The sequence below is a fragment of the Dryobates pubescens genome, chromosome 11 (genome assembly GCF_014839835.1).
Source record: "Dryobates pubescens isolate bDryPub1 chromosome 11, bDryPub1.pri, whole genome shotgun sequence".
In the NCBI taxonomy this organism is placed as follows: Eukaryota; Metazoa; Chordata; class Aves; order Piciformes; family Picidae; genus Dryobates; species Dryobates pubescens.
In genome coordinates, this window is record NC_071622.1 from 28357846 (window position 1) to 28375944 (window position 18099).

At 47.0% G+C, this 18099-nt stretch overlaps 1 protein-coding gene across 3 annotated transcripts in view; it reads left to right on the top strand.

Moving 5' to 3' along the window:
* Positions 1-18099, top strand: part of JAK1 (Janus kinase 1) — a 97971-nt gene that overhangs the window by 58703 nt on the left and 21169 nt on the right. For 2 of the 3 annotated variants that reach the window (XM_054165404.1, XM_054165403.1), the window contains exons 2-7: positions 2192-2271; positions 4128-4326; positions 6227-6350; positions 12920-13073; positions 15052-15215; positions 16263-16605. In XM_054165404.1, coding sequence (XP_054021379.1) covers positions 2266-2271; positions 4128-4326; positions 6227-6350; positions 12920-13073; positions 15052-15215; positions 16263-16605 — 990 coding nt within the window. In that variant the 5' untranslated portion in view covers positions 2192-2265. Of the gene's footprint in view, positions 1-2191; positions 2272-3217; positions 3240-4127; positions 4327-6226; positions 6351-12919; positions 13074-15051; positions 15216-16262; positions 16606-18099 lie in introns of those variants that run through there. The other variant, XM_054165405.1, reaches the window with a different exon arrangement.

Sequence of the window (18099 nt, forward strand, 5' to 3'; positions counted from 1 at the left end):
GAGACTTTTTGGATGCTTAAGAGGCATTTTTAAAAAGTGAATTCCTGAGGCTGGGCACAAGAATGTCTGGAAAATTGTCAGTAACCAGTACGTTGGAGACTGGCTGTTGGTTTGTTTGGGTCATCTCCCAAAGCATATTGTGAAGGAAGCTGCCCTTAAGGTTTTTTTCTGTCTTCTGGGAATTGCTGCCCTGATTAGAGACAAGAGCAGGAGCTGTATAACATAACCCAAAGCATGCAAGGGTTGAAAAGCAACCACTTTGATTTCTGGATCTGCAAGAAGGCAAGGGTTTTATAGTTCTCTTCACATTTTCAAACCTCTGGCCAACCTTCTTTCTTTTTTTGTGTGTTCTGCCCACACAGACATCCAAATCCATCCAATTTCAGTTACATGTCCTGGGAAAGGGAGCGTTTGCAGCTAGGTTGAAGCTAGTATCTTTTGCCTTTAAATGTTATGATGCTGTGCAGAACAATTGTCTGCATTTTCCAATCGTCATGCTCCCCATTAGTTCTTCCTCATGTTATTGCCAGGGGATTGTGTCTGGAGACTCAGATTTGGCATAGAAGTGAGATGGGTGGGAGGGACGTGCAGTTGTATCGTCAGTGGGTGCTGGGCAATGTTGTTTGTTTTTTTCCTCTACGGTAGTGTCCCGTTTGCTGGGCACTTTCCAAGCACAAGAGAAGCTTGTGTAGCAGTGTCAGACCTTCTCTAAGGCTTCTAAAGCAATATTGGTTGAAGCCTGCTCTATCAGATGATCTAATGCTGTTGCGGCAAAACCAATCCAGGAGGTTTTGGCAGAGAAAAAGGAGGAATGGCGAACACAGAGGAGTCTTTCAGCCTCAGATGAGTGATGAGGGACGTTTACCAGAGCAGCAGTGCTGTCATGTTTAGTTCAGACATGTTTTGTCTCGTTTAGTTTACTGTCACACTCAATTAGTGACTGCTGCAGGAGAAGTGAGTGGGATGGTTTCCCCCTGACAGCCTGAAGCTGTGGCTGCTGGACAGTGAGAGAGTGCCAGGGCCAGAATATTAGAATCTCTCTGGAGATGCTGAACAGAGTCCCACATCTTCTCCTCAAGAGGTCCAGATTCCTTCCCTGGCTGGCTGGCTGATTCCCGTGCCAGTAGGAGAGGAGCAACTTAGAATCATAGGGTCATAGAATCAACCAGGTTGGAAGGGACCTCTAAAGGTCATCTAGTCCAACATCCCTGCAGTGAGCAGGGACATTCTCGACCAGATCAGATTGCCCAGAGCCTTGTCAAGTGTCACCTTGAGTATCTCCAGGGATGTGGCCTCAACCACCACTCTGGGCAACCTGTTTCAGTGCTCAACCACTCTCATTGTGAAGAATTTTTTCCTAATGCTCAATCTAAATCTGCTCTTCTCTAGTTTGAAGCCATTGCCCCTCATCCTATCACTGCAGGCCTTTGTCTCTCTCCATCTTTCCTGTAGGCCCCCTTCAGGTACTGGCAGGCTGCTATTAGGTCTCCCCAGAGCTTCCTCTTCTGCAGGCTGAACACCCCCAGCTCCCTCAGTCTGTCCTTGTAGCAGAGGTGCTCCAACCTCCTGATCATTTTTGTGGCACTCCTCTGGACCTGCTCCATCAGGTCCATGTCCTTCCTGTATTGAGGGCTTCAGAGCTGGATGCAGTACCTTACTTATTTTATGTCCACCCAAGTCTCTGCACATTTCACAGAGCAAAGGAGAATAAAACAAAGAAAAGAACCCTGATAATCTGTCAGAGGAAGAAACAGTGGAGACCAGGGAAGGACTGGAATTGGCAATATGGAGTTAAAAATAGGAAGGGACTTCAAAAGCCCTGAGGGAGGTAAAGTGAAGAGAAAAATGCTGCTTTGGTGACCCAGCCAAGAGCTGCAGTGAGTACTACACCAAACTGATGGTTGAATCTCTGAAAATAGGGGAAAACCCCAATGATTAACCAAGGCTTTCCCCCTGGATTTTGTTGATGTCTCAGTCAGTGCACTCAGAGAGTCCAAAGAAATCAGAAGATGACTGCTAGATGCTTGCTATGACTGTCTTTGAGGCTATATCCACATCTCAGTTACATTAATGGAAGTCTTCCCTTTACAGGTGACATTTTATCAGCCTGACCATGTATTTTGTGGCCCAGGTTGTGCCAAGCCCCAGCCTTGATGATTTTCCTTCTTTTCTTTTATTCTCTTTTTGCCAGGTAGACTCCAGTTGCCCTTGGAGGGTGTGAAGATAACCAGTTTCAGCTCTGTAGAGGATCAGCCAGTTACATAAATGCAGGTGTGTTGGCTCTTGAGGGTTGGGTTGCAGTGGGAGGATTAATTTCATACACTACACAACTGGGTGTTTGGGGGTTTTGTTATGAATTAAGTTAAAGCTTAACAAAATATGGAGCAGCACAGGCTGGGGGCTGAGCTGTTGGAGAGCAGCTCTAGGGTAAAGGACCTGTGAGTGCTGGTGGACAGCAGGATGACCGTGAGTCAGCAATGTGCCCTTGTGGCCAAGAAGGGCAATGGCATCCTGGGGTGCCTCAAGAAGAGTGTGGTCAGCAGTTGGAGGGAGGCTCTCCTCCCCCTCTCCTCTGCCCTGGTAAGGTCACATCTGGAGAACTGTGTCCAGTTCTGGGCCCTGCAGTTCAAAAAGGACAGGGGCTTTCTGGAGAGGGTACAGCAGAGGGCTACAAAGCTGCAGAGGGGACTGGAACAGCTCTCTTACGAGGGAAAACTGAGAGAGTTGGGGCTTTGTAGTCTGGAAAAGAAAGCTGAACATAAAAAGTTCCATCTAAACATTAGGAGGAGCTTCATTAATTTAAGGGTGGTGGAGTATTGGAGCAGGCTGCCCAGAGAGGTGGTGGAGTCTGTCTCTGGAGACATTCCAAACCCACCTGGAAGTGTTCCTGTGTGACCTTCTTCAGCTGAACCTGCCTTGGCAGGGGGGATTGGACTTGATCTCCAGAGGTCCCTTCCATTTAGTGGTAGAACACTCCCCCCCATAATACTCTTGAGTGTGTGTTCATCTGCTTGCTTTCTACTCTTCCTATTGAGGCACTGGATTTAAAATGCAACACGTTTGCTTTTGAGCTGGGGCTGTTCTTGGCAGTCTAGAAGCTACTGCATCAAACCTCCTTAGTGCTTCTATTTCCTCTTGGAGAAGGAGAGAGAAGTAATAACAACAAATAACCCTTCCATAAAGCTCATTTCGTCATGACACATTCGAGTATCAAGAGTTGAACAAACAAAGGGTGAGAGGTGAGAAAACTGTCAGAAATATTTAGCTACTATGAAGATTGCAAAAATAGAAGCTAACTATTTTTTTTTTAAGGAAGTAGAAATTGGACTGTTTATATAACCCAGCCTCAAGTGTTGTTTGTCAGCCACTTAGGTGTGCTTAAGGATGTGAAAGTTATTCCTGCTTTACAGTAAGAAGAAGCACCACCTAGAATAGTTGTAGAACCACCAGAACAGAAAGGAATTACTTGGAACAGAGTTACCAAAGAGAACAGAATGGGTCTGGTAAGGAGCAGCTGAGGTATCTGGGGTCATTCAGCTTGGAGAAAAGGAGGCTGAGGGGAGACCTTCTGGCTCTCTACAGCTCCCTGAAATGAAGTTGGAGCAGGTGGGGGTTGGTTTCTTCTCCCAAGGAACAAGTGACAGGACAAGAGGAAACAGCCTCAAGTTGCACCAGGGGAGGTTCATGTTGGACATTAGAAGGAACTTCTTCACTGCAGGGGTTCTCAGACTGGATTAGGCTGCCCAGGGAGGTGGTTGAAGCCCCATCTGGGGAGGTGTTTAAAAGAAGCAGAGATGTGGTGCTGAGGGACATGGTTTAGCACCAGTCTTGGTCAAGTTGGAGAATGATTGGACTCAATGATCTCAGAGATGTTTTCAAACCAAAGTAATACTGTGGTTCTGTGATCGGCCAGAATAAGCATTGATGTTTCATTTTTTACTTTCCCCTTCATTTATGAGCAGCACTGATCTTGAATAATCAGGTTCCCAGTGTGCAGGCTTTGAGAAGTGCTGTGCCTAGCCCATCACAGCGTGCAGCAGCCTCACTAAGCAGTGGCTGTGTGTTCTGCCAGCTATTGAAACTCATCTCCACGTGTTTCTCACCTCTTTTCCCCCTCCGCTCTTCAGTATCTAAACGTAAAAGAAGATTGCAAAGCCATGGCTTTCTGTGCAAAAATGAGGAGCACGAAGAAGAGTGAAGTAAACCTGGAAGCTCAGCACCAGGGTCTAGAAATACTTTTCTACCTACAAGATAAAACTCCCATTTGTTGCACGAGTGGCGAGTTCACTTCGGAGGAGCTGTGCATCAAAGCTGCCCAGCGGTGTTGTGAGTATACCCATTTTATTCTCGGTTCTCTCTGTCAAGGCCTGACAGCATCAAAAATGCTGCCTTCTTCTCTGCATGTGAGTCCATGTTTGCAGAAGAAATATGCATGTGATGTAGAGTCATAGAATCATAGAATGGTCTGGGTTGGAGAGGACCTTCAAGGTTCCTAGTCCAACCCCCTCTGCAGTAAGCGGAGACATCCTCAACTAGATCAGGTTGCTCAGAGCCCTGTCGAGCCTTTCCTTGAATATCTCCAGGAAAGGGGCCCCAACCACCAACCTGGGCAACCTGTTCCAGTGGTCCACTACCCTCATGGTAAGGAACTTGTAGTCTAGGATGGAAATTTTTGCCAGGGGTCTGTATGGGCAGTTCTTAAACTGCTTGAAGTGGAAGAAAAGGTGGGAGAGACTGTCTTGAGATTTGTAGGTATGAAGTAGTTCCTTGTGTCTCTTCAACTGGGGAGCCCAGAATTGGACCCAGTACTCCAGCTGTGGCCTCACTAGGGCAGAGTAGAGGAGCAGGAGAACCTCCCTCAGCCTGCTGGCCAGACTCTTCTTCATGGAGACTCTCCTTCAAGAAGGAGACTCTTTGTCACCCCAGGAGTCCACTGATCTTGCCCACAAGAGCACAGTGCTGGCTCATGCTGAATTTGTCCACCAGCACTGCTGGGTCCTTCTCCACAGAGCTGCTTTCCAGCAGTTCAACCCCTCACCTGTACTGCTGCTTGCCTGACTGGGGCTTTGCCAAAAAAGCAAGAAACTGAAGGCAGGAATTCAAAGAAAGATTATCCTATAGATGTACTGTAGCTTGTTTTCATCTGGGGTGATGCAAATGCAAAGGTTAAGGCAGGTCAGCCTAGACACACAAGTCAAAGTCTGCTCTTTGTTGGAAAACCCTTTGCTGAATTGGGCAAGAGTGGTAGAATGACACGTTGTGCTTTCTGCTGTTCTCAGCATTTCACTAAACCCTTCTCTTTCAAGGAGAAAAGTGTATTAAGCACCTAAAACTGAGCTCAAAGGTGTGGTGTTGCTGAGTGGTTTTGTTAAAACACTTACTTCTGTGATCCTGAGAAAAAGGGATTGAAGCCCCATCCCTGGAACCATTCCAGGTCAGGTTGTTTGGGGTTCTGAGCAAGCTGCTCTAGTTGCAGCTGTCCCTGCTGACTGCAAGGGGGTTGGACTAGATGACCTTTAAAGGTCCCTTCCAACCCAAACCAGTCTGGGATTCTATGATTCTAAGTGAAGATTTTAAAGTACTTTCCTCTTAAGTTCAAACCTTTGGCAAAATCAGCATTCCAGAACAATTTTAATGTTAGAAGTAGCTGGAATAAGAATGTTTGATCATCAGAGATTCTCTCTGGGGAGACTTTAGAGCAGCCTTCCAGTACCTGAAAGAAGCCTACAAGAAAGCTGGGGAGAGGCTTTTTGCAAGGGCTTGTAGTGATAGGATGAGGGGGAGTGGATTGAGGGGAAAATTTAAACTGGAGATTAGGAAGACATTCTTGATGGTGAGGGTGGTAAGACACTGAAACAGGCTGCCCAGGGAGGTTGTGGATGCCCGCTCCCTTTAGGTGTTCAAGGCCAGGTTGGATGAGGCCTTGGTCAACCTGGTCTAGTGGGAGGTGTCCCTGCCCATGGTGGGGGACATGTAACTAGATAATCTTTAAGGTCTTTTCCAACCCATTCCATGATTCTATGAATCTGACTGTTGGATACACAATAAAATCAATGGAATGAGCCAATGCCCGATTTGCAGTTCCACTCTAGCCATGACTAACTAAATGCTTGTTCCAAACTAATCCTAGGATCAGTTTCTTTTTCTGGCTGGTGTTGCAAGATCAGGTATTTGCTTCATGCATGTGTCTTGCCTTGTGACTAATCTGTTTTCTTTTCTCTGGCAGCCATATCTCCTCTCTGCCATAATCTCTTTGCACTCTATGATGAAAACAAAAAACTCTGGTATGCACCAAACCAGGTCTTCAAGATAGATGAAAAAACATCCCTGAGGCTCCATTACCGAATGAGGTAAGTGAAAAATGATTCCTTAACCATGTCTAGCTGCTCTTAACTTTTAACACTCAATTCACTGAAGAGGCAGGAAAGCAAAACCAAAAGAAGCAGCTTGGTGTTTCAGAGCCTAGGTAAGAGGGAAAACTTTTAAAATGTTTCCTGATTTTCTTTCATCTTTGCTACATAACCCTGACAAAAGCCCCAGAAGTTGAGAATCCACAACGCTGTAGGTGACTGAACCATCTCAAAGCTTATTGAAAACAATGCCTCCAAAAACTGTGGCTTTCTTATGTTGTCATTATTTTACATGTTTCCATTCCTCTTGAAGTGTTCAAAGTGAGCTATTCTCCTCCTGAAGTCAGTGGGAATTCTGCTCTTAAATTGAAAGCAAAAAGCAACATGCAACTGCTTTTGAAATTCTCCTCAAGGACTGGAAGGGAATCGGTGGGTGGCATGCTCTTGGCTGGAAGAAGCCTCAGGAAACTAAACCCATTGTTCTCAGGATCTTTTTCTCTGTCATGTTTCATCAGGTTGAACATGAGGTGGCATTCTTAAACTGTGGCAGATAACCTGGTGAGATTTCTTGGGCTGAATGGATCTACCAGCTCTCACCCACTGGGAAGTGAAAGCAGTAACGCTGACAGCTGCTGAGCACTCTCACATCCTCTAGCTAGAGGAGGGATGTCCTCCTCTTAGGACTTGATAGATCATAGAATTGCTTTTGTTGGAAGAGACATTTAAGGTCATCAAGTCCAAGTCCCCACCAAACCACCTCCCTCTGTACCACATCTACACAGCTTTGAAACCCCTTCAGGGATGGGGACTCCACCACTGCCTTGGGCAGCCTGTTTCAGGCCGTGACAACCCTTTTGGGAAGAAATTGCTCCTCATGTCCAACCTAAACCTCCCCTGAGGCTATGTCCTTTGGTCCTAGAAGGAATCCCCCACCTGGCTCCAACCTCCTTTCAGTGAGATGCAGAGAGAGTGAGAAGCTTTTCCCAGAACCTCCTTTCTCCTAGCTAAGCACTAGTTCCCAAATTCTTCAAATTTCTACTTGAAGGGGGCCTACAAGAAGGCTGGGGAGGGACTTTTTACAAGGGCTTGTAGTGATAGCATAAGAGGGAATGGATTGAAGCTGGAAGAGGTTAGATTTAGACTGGAGACGAGGAGGAAATTCTTTGCAGTGAGGGTGATGAGACACTGGCACAGGTGAATGCCCCCTCCCTGGAGGTGTTCAAAGCCAGGTTGGATGAGGCCTTGATCAACCTGGTCTAGTAGGAGGTGTCCCTGCCTGTGGCAGGGGGCATGGAACTAGATGATTTTTAAGGTCCCTTCCAACCCAAACCATTCTATGAAAATGAGAAATTAGCTCTTTGAAGTGCAAGGTGTTTCAGTTCTGATTGGTGCCAGGCTGAAATTGTTGTTGGATGAACTACTAGGAGGGAAAAAAATACTGACAGTCAGCAAAGCCATGTTTGCTTCTCAAGTGATTGTAACAGTGATAACCTATTTATAAAGAGGAAGAGGGTATTACCGTTTTTCATGTTTTCTTTAATACAATCTATTAGTGGTATTAATGACTTAACCTCAGCTAATCTCAGTTTTAAACAGCTGTGATTAAGTTTGGCAGATAAGCACCAGACAATAATGGAATTGAGTGACTCTAAAAGAAGGCCTGAGGACTCAGATGGCCTCTCACAGCATCAAATGCCCTTTCTTGCTTGAAGAGGTCAGGCAGATGAACCCTAGGCTGGCTAATAACAACATGTCTTGGTAGAGTGTGAATTATGGGTGGATTTGCTCTGGTACTGTTCTTTGCTGTGCTGTGTTTCTCTCACATCAAAAGGTGATGTTTTAAAGATGGAATTGTGGGAATTAATCTTCCTGTTGAAAGTACAGTGTTGATTTTATCTCAGTGCTTAAAAAATAGTTTCCATTTTGTTTGATTTTGATGTGTTTATATGCTGCTTTGGGTGAATGATGAGAGCTCTCTCCAGGTGCTCTCAGCCTTCTTGTATCCCAACTGCGTGGTGGCTAGCACCACGCAGGTGACAGAATATCCCAGAAAGCAAAGTTCAGTCTAGATTAATAAAGGTTAAAAATAGAAGATCAATCCACATTGGACTTTATTTTCTGGAATCTTCTCTGTTTTACCATTTTATCATAGAATCACAGACTGGGTTGGGTTGGAAGCAGCCTTAAAGGTCATCTAGTTCCAACCCCCTGCCATGGTAGGGACACCTTCCACTAGACCAGGTTTCTCAAGGCATTGTCCAGCCTGGCTTTGAACACTACCAGACTGAGGGCCTCCACAGCTTCTCTGGGTAACCTGTTCCAGTGCCTCCCCACCCTCCTGGGGATGAATTTCTTCTTCATGTCTCATCTAAATTGGGCTTTTTCCAGTTTAAACCATCACCCCTCATCCTGTCACTTCATGCCTTTGTAAAAAGTCCCTTTTCAGCTCTCCTGTAGCCCCACTCAGAAAATACTGGAAGGCTGCCCCAAGGTTTCCCCAGAGTCTTCACCAGGCTGAAAAACCCCAACTCTTTCAGCCTGGCCTCATAGCAGAGGCCCTCCCACCGTTGCTGTGGCCCTCCCACCGTTGCTGTGGCCCTCCCACCGTTGCTGTGGGCCTTCTCTAGCCCCACTCCAACAGGTCCTTGTCTCTGCTGTGCTGAGGACTCCAGAGCTGGCCCCAGCACTGCAAGTGGGGTTTCAGCAGAGCACATCAGAGGGGCAGAATCCACTCCCTGCTTCTGCTGCCCACACTGCTGGGGATCAGCCCAGGACATGGCTGGGCCTGGGCTGGGAGCGCTTGGTGCTGGCCCATGTTGAGGTTCTCATCAACCATCACCTCAAGTCCTTCTCCTCAGCACTGCTCCCTCTGCAGTCTCCCTTGTTGAAGGAAGCTATGGAAAATGCCCAGCTTTCCAGATTTATATTTCTGGTGGTTAATGTTTTCCTTCTTTGGATTTGAAGCTTGACTTCTTTTGTCAGATGTGCTCCATGCATGAAAATTGGCACATTTTGGGCCAACAGCCTGTGTTTACAGTAATTCCATCTGCATTTAAGGAGAACCTGCATGAGCTAAGCCCTAAAATCTCCAGATTCCCATCTCCCTAGGAGTGCTGCAGTGTATTGGGGAAGTGGTATCTTCTTTTCTCTCATTTCTAATCCACTGTATGTCTTGGCTTGGGCATCTGAACCAAGAGCGGGGCAGAGCACTGGCAAATTGCCAGCAGCACAGGATTGTGAAACTCCTACTCTCAGTCCATATTGTTTATTCTGAGCTCTGCAAAGAGGCAGAGTTCCTCTTGAAAAAGAAAAATTCTCTGGGCTTATTTAATGGTGCAGTGTATTAAACTGGATGCATCATTTAGAGGCTGAATCATTTTTATGTGGCCAAGCTTATATCTGAAATGTCATCCCACTGATAGGTTTGATTTCATCCAGTGGCTATTACATAGCTAAAGTAATGTGACTGAGAAGTTTCAAATGCTTTTAGATGTTTGATTTTTGTGGTGGTGCTGGTTTTTTTTGCTCCCACTGCTGAAAGCTTTAGATTTGGTTTCTGCTTGTGTGGAATTCCTATCCTCCTCTTTCCCCATCAGATCTGTGCCAGCTGCTGTACTCTTGGTGGTATTTTACAAGGACTCGCTTTTCACTAGAGACTTTTTAACCAATCCAGTATTTCTTTCACTTGCCTCGAGGTAAAAAACGTCTGCAACATCAGGAACCACAGTATATTGTAACATCCTGGAGTAGCTGGCACTCCAGCTGGGGGAGGAGGAGGAGTTTTAACTGTTTCATAGCTAGATTTGAAGCTGGAGGTAGCAGTGTTTCATGGTATGGAGCCCACACATACGTTTCTAGAAACTGGAAAGAAGGATTATCAGAGCTGCTGTGGGTGAAAGAGCGCAGCAGGTTCTCCTTCAGCATTTCACAGAATCCCACCATGGTGGTGGTTGAAAGGGACCTCTGGAGAACCTTGGGTTGCGTAGGATCACAATGTCCAAGCGAGTTTGGAATCTCTCCAGAGGAGACTCCACAAACTTCAGGATACTCAAGGAACTAACTCAGAAGGTTCCTTGGGAAACAGCCCTTAAAAACAAAGGGGTCCAGGAGAGCCGGGCCTACTTCAAGGAAGAACTCTTGAAGGCACAGGGACAGGCTGTGCCAATGTGCCGGAAGATGAGCCGCCGGGGCAGACGGCCAGCCTGGATGGGTGATGAGCTTCTAAAAGAACTAAGGGGAAAAAAGAGGGTGTATCATCTGTGGAAGAAAGGTGAGGCAACCCACGGAATGTTTAAGGATGTTGCTAGGTCTTGTAGGAAGAAAATTAGGGAGGCAAAAGCACATTTGGAGCTTAGACTGGCCTCTGCTGTGAAGGACAACAAAAAATCCTTCTATAAATACGTTAATAGCAAGAGGAGGGGCAGGGACAACCTCCACTCCTTGGTGGACATGGAGGGGAATGTTGTAACAAAAGATGAGGAAAAGGCAGAGGTACTTAACACCTTCTTTGCCTCAATTTTTTCTAGCAGGACAGAATGTCTTCTGCAGAGCTGGCAGAAGGAGCCAGGGAGCAGCATAGTCTTCCTCTGTTCCAGGAGGAGGTAGTTAAGAGATCTCCTTAGCTGCTTGGATCCCCACAAGTCTGTGGGATCCATCCTAGGGTGCTGAGAGAGCTGGCAGATGTGCTGGCCAAGCCACTCTCCATCATTTTTCAACAGTCCTGGCTCACTGGAGAGGTCCCAGAAGACTGGAAGCTGGCCAAAGTGGAGCAGGGAGGTGATTCTCCCCCTGTACGCTGCACTGGTTAGGCTGCACCTTGAGTCCTGTGTCCAGTTCTGGGCCCCTCAGTTTAGGAAAGATGTTGACTTGCTGGAACGTGTCCAGAGAAGGGCAACAAAGCTGGGGGAGGGGTTTGGAACACAAGCCCTATGTGGAGAGACTGAGGTAGCTGGGGTTGTTTAGCCTGGAGAAGAGGAGGCTCAGGGGAGACCTTATTGCTAACTACCTGAAGGGAGGTTGTAGACAGGCAGAAGTTGGTCTCTTCTCCCAGGCAACCAGCACCAGAACAAGAGGACACAGTCTCAAGCTGCACCAGGGGAGGTTTAGGCTGGAGGTTAGGAAGAAGTTCTACACAGAGAGAGTGATTGCCCACTGGAATGGGCTGCCCAGGGAGGTGGTGGAGTCATCATCACTGGAGGTGTTCAGGAGGAGACTTGATGGGGTGCTTGGTGCCATGGTTCAGTTGATTAGGTGGTGTTGGATGATAGGTTGAACATGATGATCTTGAAGGTCTCTTCCAACCTGGTTTATTCTATTTTGTTCTCTCTGGACAGCCTTATCCAGGGCTCCAGCACCCTCATATCAAAGAATTTTCTCTTCCTGGGTGAAACCCAGGATGGAACCTCCTGGGTTCCAGTTTGTGCCCATTGCTCCTTGTCCTGTCACTGGACTCCACTGATTCTGGCCCACTGAGTCTGTCCTCAGTGTGCTTGCCCCGCACCCTTTAGCTCTTGCTGAGCACTGATCTGATCCCCTCTCAGGCAGCTCTTCTGCAGCCTCAACAGCCCCAGGTCTCTCAGCCTTTCCTCCCCACAGAGAAGCTCCAGGCCCCTCAACATCTTCGTAGCTTCCACTGGACTCTCTCCAGTTCTTCCCTGTCTCTCTTGAACTGGGGAGCCCAGAACTGGACCCAATACTCTGGACTCTGGCCTAAGACAGAGTTGAGCTGGAGGAGAACTTCCATCAACCTGCTCGCCATGCTGTTCTTAATATGCACCAGCCCTTGACCAGGTGACTGGGTGGAGTGAATAAAAGCTGCTTCCCAGAGTGACCCACTCAGCCTGACTCTTCATATGGTCCCCATGGCTGTCACCCATGCCACAGGTGCTTACCCTGGGCTAAAGCGATGTCAAGGAGGGTTGTGTCATGCTCCTGAAACTCAGGATCAGCAGTCACCAGCTCACCTGCAGGACTTTTTAACTGGCAAACTTGTGCTCCCATTTCTGTTTGTGTGAGTGAGATCATCCAAATCTGTCTCCTCATTACCACAGGTCCATCACTCTTCTCAAGGCAGAGACTCCCCATATTTTTTTGTATGGTTCCTGCAGTTTTTATTGTCAGTTAAAAGTGTTGTCAGAATCAGTGCAGTTTCTTAGGGAAAGGAGCAAATTTTCCTCTGCATTACAAACAATGCAAATTACTTTCAGGAAACACCAAAGGAGCTGGAGTTACTAATTATCACCCAACTTAGCAAGGAGCATAGGGAAACAAAGTCATTTCCTGGAGGAAGAAGGATTTGCTTTGCTCTTGTTGTTGTGCTTCAGCTAAAGGAGATCTGCAGTATCTTGCAGTACTTGGCAGGAGTTCTTGGCATGGTTGGTGGTGTTTCTACTCATGATTCAGACACATGCTTTTAGACAACTTAACAGAAAGAGGATGGACAGAAACACAGCACAGAAAGCTCATCTTGATACAGAAGTCTTTGCTCTTCTGCATGGATTTTGACTTCTAACTGCTGATTTTTGAAATGCTCTTCTAATGTGCTTGGTTTATTCCTCATTTCTTGCAAGATTCTACTTCACAAACTGGCATGGCACTAACGAAAGTGAGCCCTCAGTGTTGAGGCATTCCCCAAAGAAGGCAAAGACCTCTTCTGAGAAGAAGACAGCACCAGAAGGAACCCCAATATTCGATGCAAGCTCTTTAGAATACATCTTTGCACAGGTAAGAGGATGCTGGCAGTTCTCTCAGTGACACAAAAATGATTTGATCCAGCAGAAGCTGCTTTAAAGACCTATTTTAGTACTTGTAAGGTTACTTCTTCTGTAACCTCACCCGCTGGTATTCATAAGTGTTTTCTTCATGCTCCTGCGTGGTGGAGAGAAGAGAATTTGCTAAATGAAGAACAATCTACCCATATGCATACTGATCTCACAGTCCAAGAAGGGCTGTATTGTTAGAGCATAATTTCTTCCAGGATCAACTATTTAAGGATATCAGTGCTTAGCTTTTCAATTGCAAAACATTTGCTGATAACTTTGTCATCTCTAGTCCTGTAGGGGAGCAGTAGCAGTATTCAAGCTTAGAGTTTGGTGTCCTTTTAATGACTTCCATTTTACTGTGTGGCAGTTTTTCTTCCCTTCTGTTGTGCCTTCCACTTGTTGGAAGTATCTGCAGTAGGTTGGATGTGGCAAATAAGGAGGATCCCTGGTTTAGAAAGCTTCTGCTCCTGTCTAAACATATAGTATGCACACAAATGATTTTGCAAACCAGAAACTGGTTTCATCAAAGAAAAGGGAAGCTTGAAGTTGATGAAGGCTTGTGAAATGAGCAGATTAAATGCACTGGAGAGAAAACCAAAGCAGAATTCTTAGGCTTTGAAATGTGATTGTGTCCTTCAGAGAGCATGAACCTGTTCCAGAGAATCCTTGTTGTGTTGTGACACTACAATAAAAAAACCAATCAGGTTAGCTACAGCTCTCTGGCACTCTGAAGTAATAAAAAGACACAAACAGAAAGGTCTTTGCTCTTTGGTTACCAAGTATTTGTCAGACTGGCCCAGGTTTTGAGACTGAGTGCATGAGGTTCAAAGAGACACTGGCTGATGAAGGGCAGAGATAAAGCAGAGGCACAAAGTATCTGCTGTATACCAGGAAAAATGGTAAATCATAATGGTGCTGGGAGGGGAGAGGAGGGGTGCTTTCTTTACTTATTACCAAAGAAAGGAAATCTCTCCTCCTGCTGAGGTGGAACCTCCTGGGCTCCAGCTTGTACCCATTGGTCCTTGTCCTATCACTGGGCACTCAAAAGAGCCTGGCACCTTCATCCTGACACCCACCCCTCAGATGTTTATAGACATTGATAAGACCCGCTCTCAGCCTTCTCTTCTCCAGACTAAACAGCTGAAGGTGTCTCAGTCTTTCTTCATAGCAGAGAAGTTCAAGTCCCCAGATTATCCTCACTAGACTCTCTCCATCAGATCCCTGTCTCTTTTGAACTGGGGAGCCCAGAACTGGACACAGTACCCCAGGTGTGGTCTCACCAGGGCAGAGTTAGAGGGGGAGGAGAACCTCTCTGACTTGCTGGACACACTTTTCTTGATGCACCTCAGTATGCCATTGGCCCTCTTGGCCTCAAGGGCACATTGCTAACTTGGATTACTTGCTGTCCACTAGGACTCCAAGGTCTTTCTCCATGGAGCTGGTTTCCAGCAGGATGACCCCTAGTCTGTACTGGTGCTTGTCCTTATTGAACTTCATGTGGTGGGCTGATGTACAAAAGCAGGGGACAGTATTTTTGGAGCTGTCTCAGCAGTGCAGGTGCTCTGTGTCTATATATGTTCGTGGTGAAAGCCGCAACACTGGACTGCTGTGCGATGGATGTGCTGTGATGATCTGTGTGGCAATTCCATCTGTTCCACAAACCACTTTAAAGGACATTAGACAGGCACAAATGCTGATTTCTTCTTAACCAGGCAGGCTTTGTGGGGTGCCCAGTGCTTGCCCATGTTTCTGTTTCACTGGTCTAAGAGAAAATAGATCTGCTGCACAGCTCTTCCCTCCTTCCCCTACCCCTTCCTGTCCTAGCTTTCAGCTTTGGGTGACTCTTGCTTGAGGAGAGCCTGTGATCTTGTGACATGTGGCCTGCTCAAACTACGACAAAGACTGCACCTGGCAGCTTTCTGGTTTCGTCTCCTCCGCAGGGTCAGTATGACTTAGTGAAAGGCCTGGCACTGATCCGTGACCCAAAGAACGATCAAGAGGTCCATGAAATCGAGAACGAGTGTCTGGGGATGGCTGTCCTTGCCATCTCTCACTATGCCATGAAGAAAAAGGTGAAGCTTCCAGAGCTTTCCAAAGAGATCAGGTGAGCTGTGTCTGCTGGGTTTCTCTTTCAGAAGGGACTTCAAGCATTTTTACCTTCCGGAGTCTGATTGCAAAGGAGTTACAAGCTCCAGCACTGCTGTTGCTTAGGGGGTCTTCCTCATTCGGTCAATTTTCTATTAGAAAACCTGGATTTTTTTCTCTCTTGGAGGGTATTTCAAATCTCTGAGCTGGTGCCTTCAGCAGATTGATGTGTTGGGTACCCAGTGACCCAGGTTCAGAAATGTCTGTTGCGAGGTGGCAACCTAAGGAGAAAGCTCTTAGAATAAATTCAGTTACTGGACTGAGTGAGCTGTATCCAGCTGACCAAAACACTTTTGGATAAGGTTATTGGCTATTAATCACAGACTGGTTTGGGTTGGAAGGGACCTTAAAGATTGTCTAGTTCCAACCCATCTGCCATGGGCAGGGACACCTTCCACCAGACCAGCTTGCATCAAGGCCTCATGCAAGCTGGCTTGAAACTCTTCCATGTTTGGAGCCTCCAGAGCTTCTCTGGGCAGCCTGTTCCAGTGTCTCACCACCCTCAGGGGAAGAATTTCTTCCTAATGTCCAATCCAAATCTCCCCTGTTCTGGTTTCAAACTATTGCCCCTGGTCCTGTTGCTACAAGCCTTTGTAAATAGCCATAGATTCAGCATAGAATGGCTTAGGTTAGAAGAGACCATAGAGATCATCTACTCCAACCTCTCTGCCGTGGGCAGGGGTGCCTCTCAACTAGACTTGGTTGCTCAAGACCGCATTCAACCTGGCCTTAAACACCTTCAGGGAGGGGGTATCCACAGCCTCCCTGGGCAACCTGTTCCAGTGTCCTACCACCCTTGTACTAAAGAACTTCTTCTTAAGATCCAGTCTAAACCTACTATTCCTCAGCTTCAAACCATTCCCCTGTGTCCTATTGCTAGGCACCCTTATGAAAAATCCTTCTGAGGTGTTCCTGTTAGATCTCCTCACGTACCGGAAGGCAGCTGTAAGGTCCCTCCGGAGTCTTCTCTAGGCTTAAAAACTTGTGGTGTTGTTTTTCCTTCTAGTTACAAGCATTATATCCCTGAAACTTTGAACAAGACCATCAGGCAGAGGAACTTCTTGACCAGGATTCGCATCAATAACGTTTTCAAGCATTTCCTTAAAGAGTTTAACAACAAGACCATCTGTGAAGGTAACGTGTCCCCACGTGACCTCAAAGTCAAATACTTATCGACCATGGAGACCCTGACCAAACATTATGGAGCTGAAATTTTTGAGACTTCGTTTTTGCGGATCTCCTCCGAGAATGAAATCAACGGGTTTAGCTGCGGAGACAGCGAGAGCCTCCCGCTCTACGAGGTCATCGTCACCGGCAACAACGGCATCCAGTGGAGGCTCAAGCCCAGTGTAAGTACTCAGGGAGAAATGGGAGTGAGGTGAGAGAAAGTAGCCCTGTGGAAAAGGACTTGGGGGTGCTGATGGATGGGAGCAGGCAGTGTGCGCTTGCAGCCCAGGAGGCAAATCGCATCCTGGGCTGCATCAGAGTCAGAGGTGTGATTCTGTCACTTTGCTCTGGTGAGACTTCCTCTGGAGTACTGTGTACAGGCCTGGAGCCTTCAGTACAGGAAGGACATGGACCTGATGGAGCAGGTCCAGAGGAGGGCCAAGAAAATGATCAGGGTGTTGGAGCACCTCTGCTACAAGGACAGACTGAGGGAGCTGGGGGTGTTCAGCCTGAAGAAGAGGAAGCTCCGGGGAATCCTAATAGCAGCCTGTCAGTACCTGAAGGGGGCCTACAGGAAAGATGGAGAGAGACTGCTTACAAGGGCCTGCAGTGGTAGGACGAGGGGCAATGGCTTCAAACTAGAGGAGAGTAGATCTAGATTAGATGTTAGGAACAAATTTTTTACTATGAGGGTGGTGGAACACTGGAACAGGTTGCTCAGGAAGGTGGTTGAGGCCCCATCCCTGGAGACTTTTGAGGTGAGGCTTGACAGGGCTCTGGGCAACCTGATCTAGTTGAGGATGCCCCTGCTGACTGAATGGGTGTTGGACTGAATGACCTTTGGAGGTCCCTTCCAACTCAGACCATTCTATGATTGCTTTGGGGACATAACTGTTAAAACGTGGGCATGGTCTTCAAGACACTGCAGAGCAGCTTTTTGTTGGAAGTTTCTCTCGTGTGACAACATTCTGTGTTGTTCCTTATTCCAGTGCTCCTACTTGAGGTCACTTTGGGCACATGAATGCTAAAGATGCTTGAGGTTTGAAGGGCTTTTGAGCACTTCTGCTGCTGGGGGGTGCTGGCAAAACGTGAGGTAGTGCATTAATGTTTCTTTGAGAGTGTCACTTTCCAGACTGCATTCACAGATTGCATTGGGTTGGGACCCTCAAAGGTCATCTTGTCCAACCCCCCCCCTGCAGTCAGCAGGGATGCTTCCAGCTAGATCAGGCTGCTCAGGGCTACATCAAGTTTGACCTTGAATGCCACCAGGGATGGAGCCTCAACCACATCCCTGGCCACCCTGTTCCAGTATTTTACTACCTTTGTGCAGAACTCCTTCCTGATGTCCAGCCTAAATCTACCCTGCTGCAGTTTCAAACCACTGTCCCTTGACCTATCACTACAAGTTTGCTTATGTGCTTCTGGGTGGCAACAGCATGTCTGGCTGGAGTGCAGCCACTGAAAGAATTTATGGAATTTATGCTAGGAGGATGGGGCCAGTCTGTTTTCAGTGTAGCTCAGTGACAGGACAAGGGACAGTGGACCCATGTTGAACATAAGAAGTTCCTTCTAAACAGGAGGAGGAACTTATTTAAGAGTGAGACAGCACTGGAGCAGGCTGCCCAGAGAGCTTGTGGAGTCTCCTTCTCTAGAGAGATTCCAAATCCACCTGGACT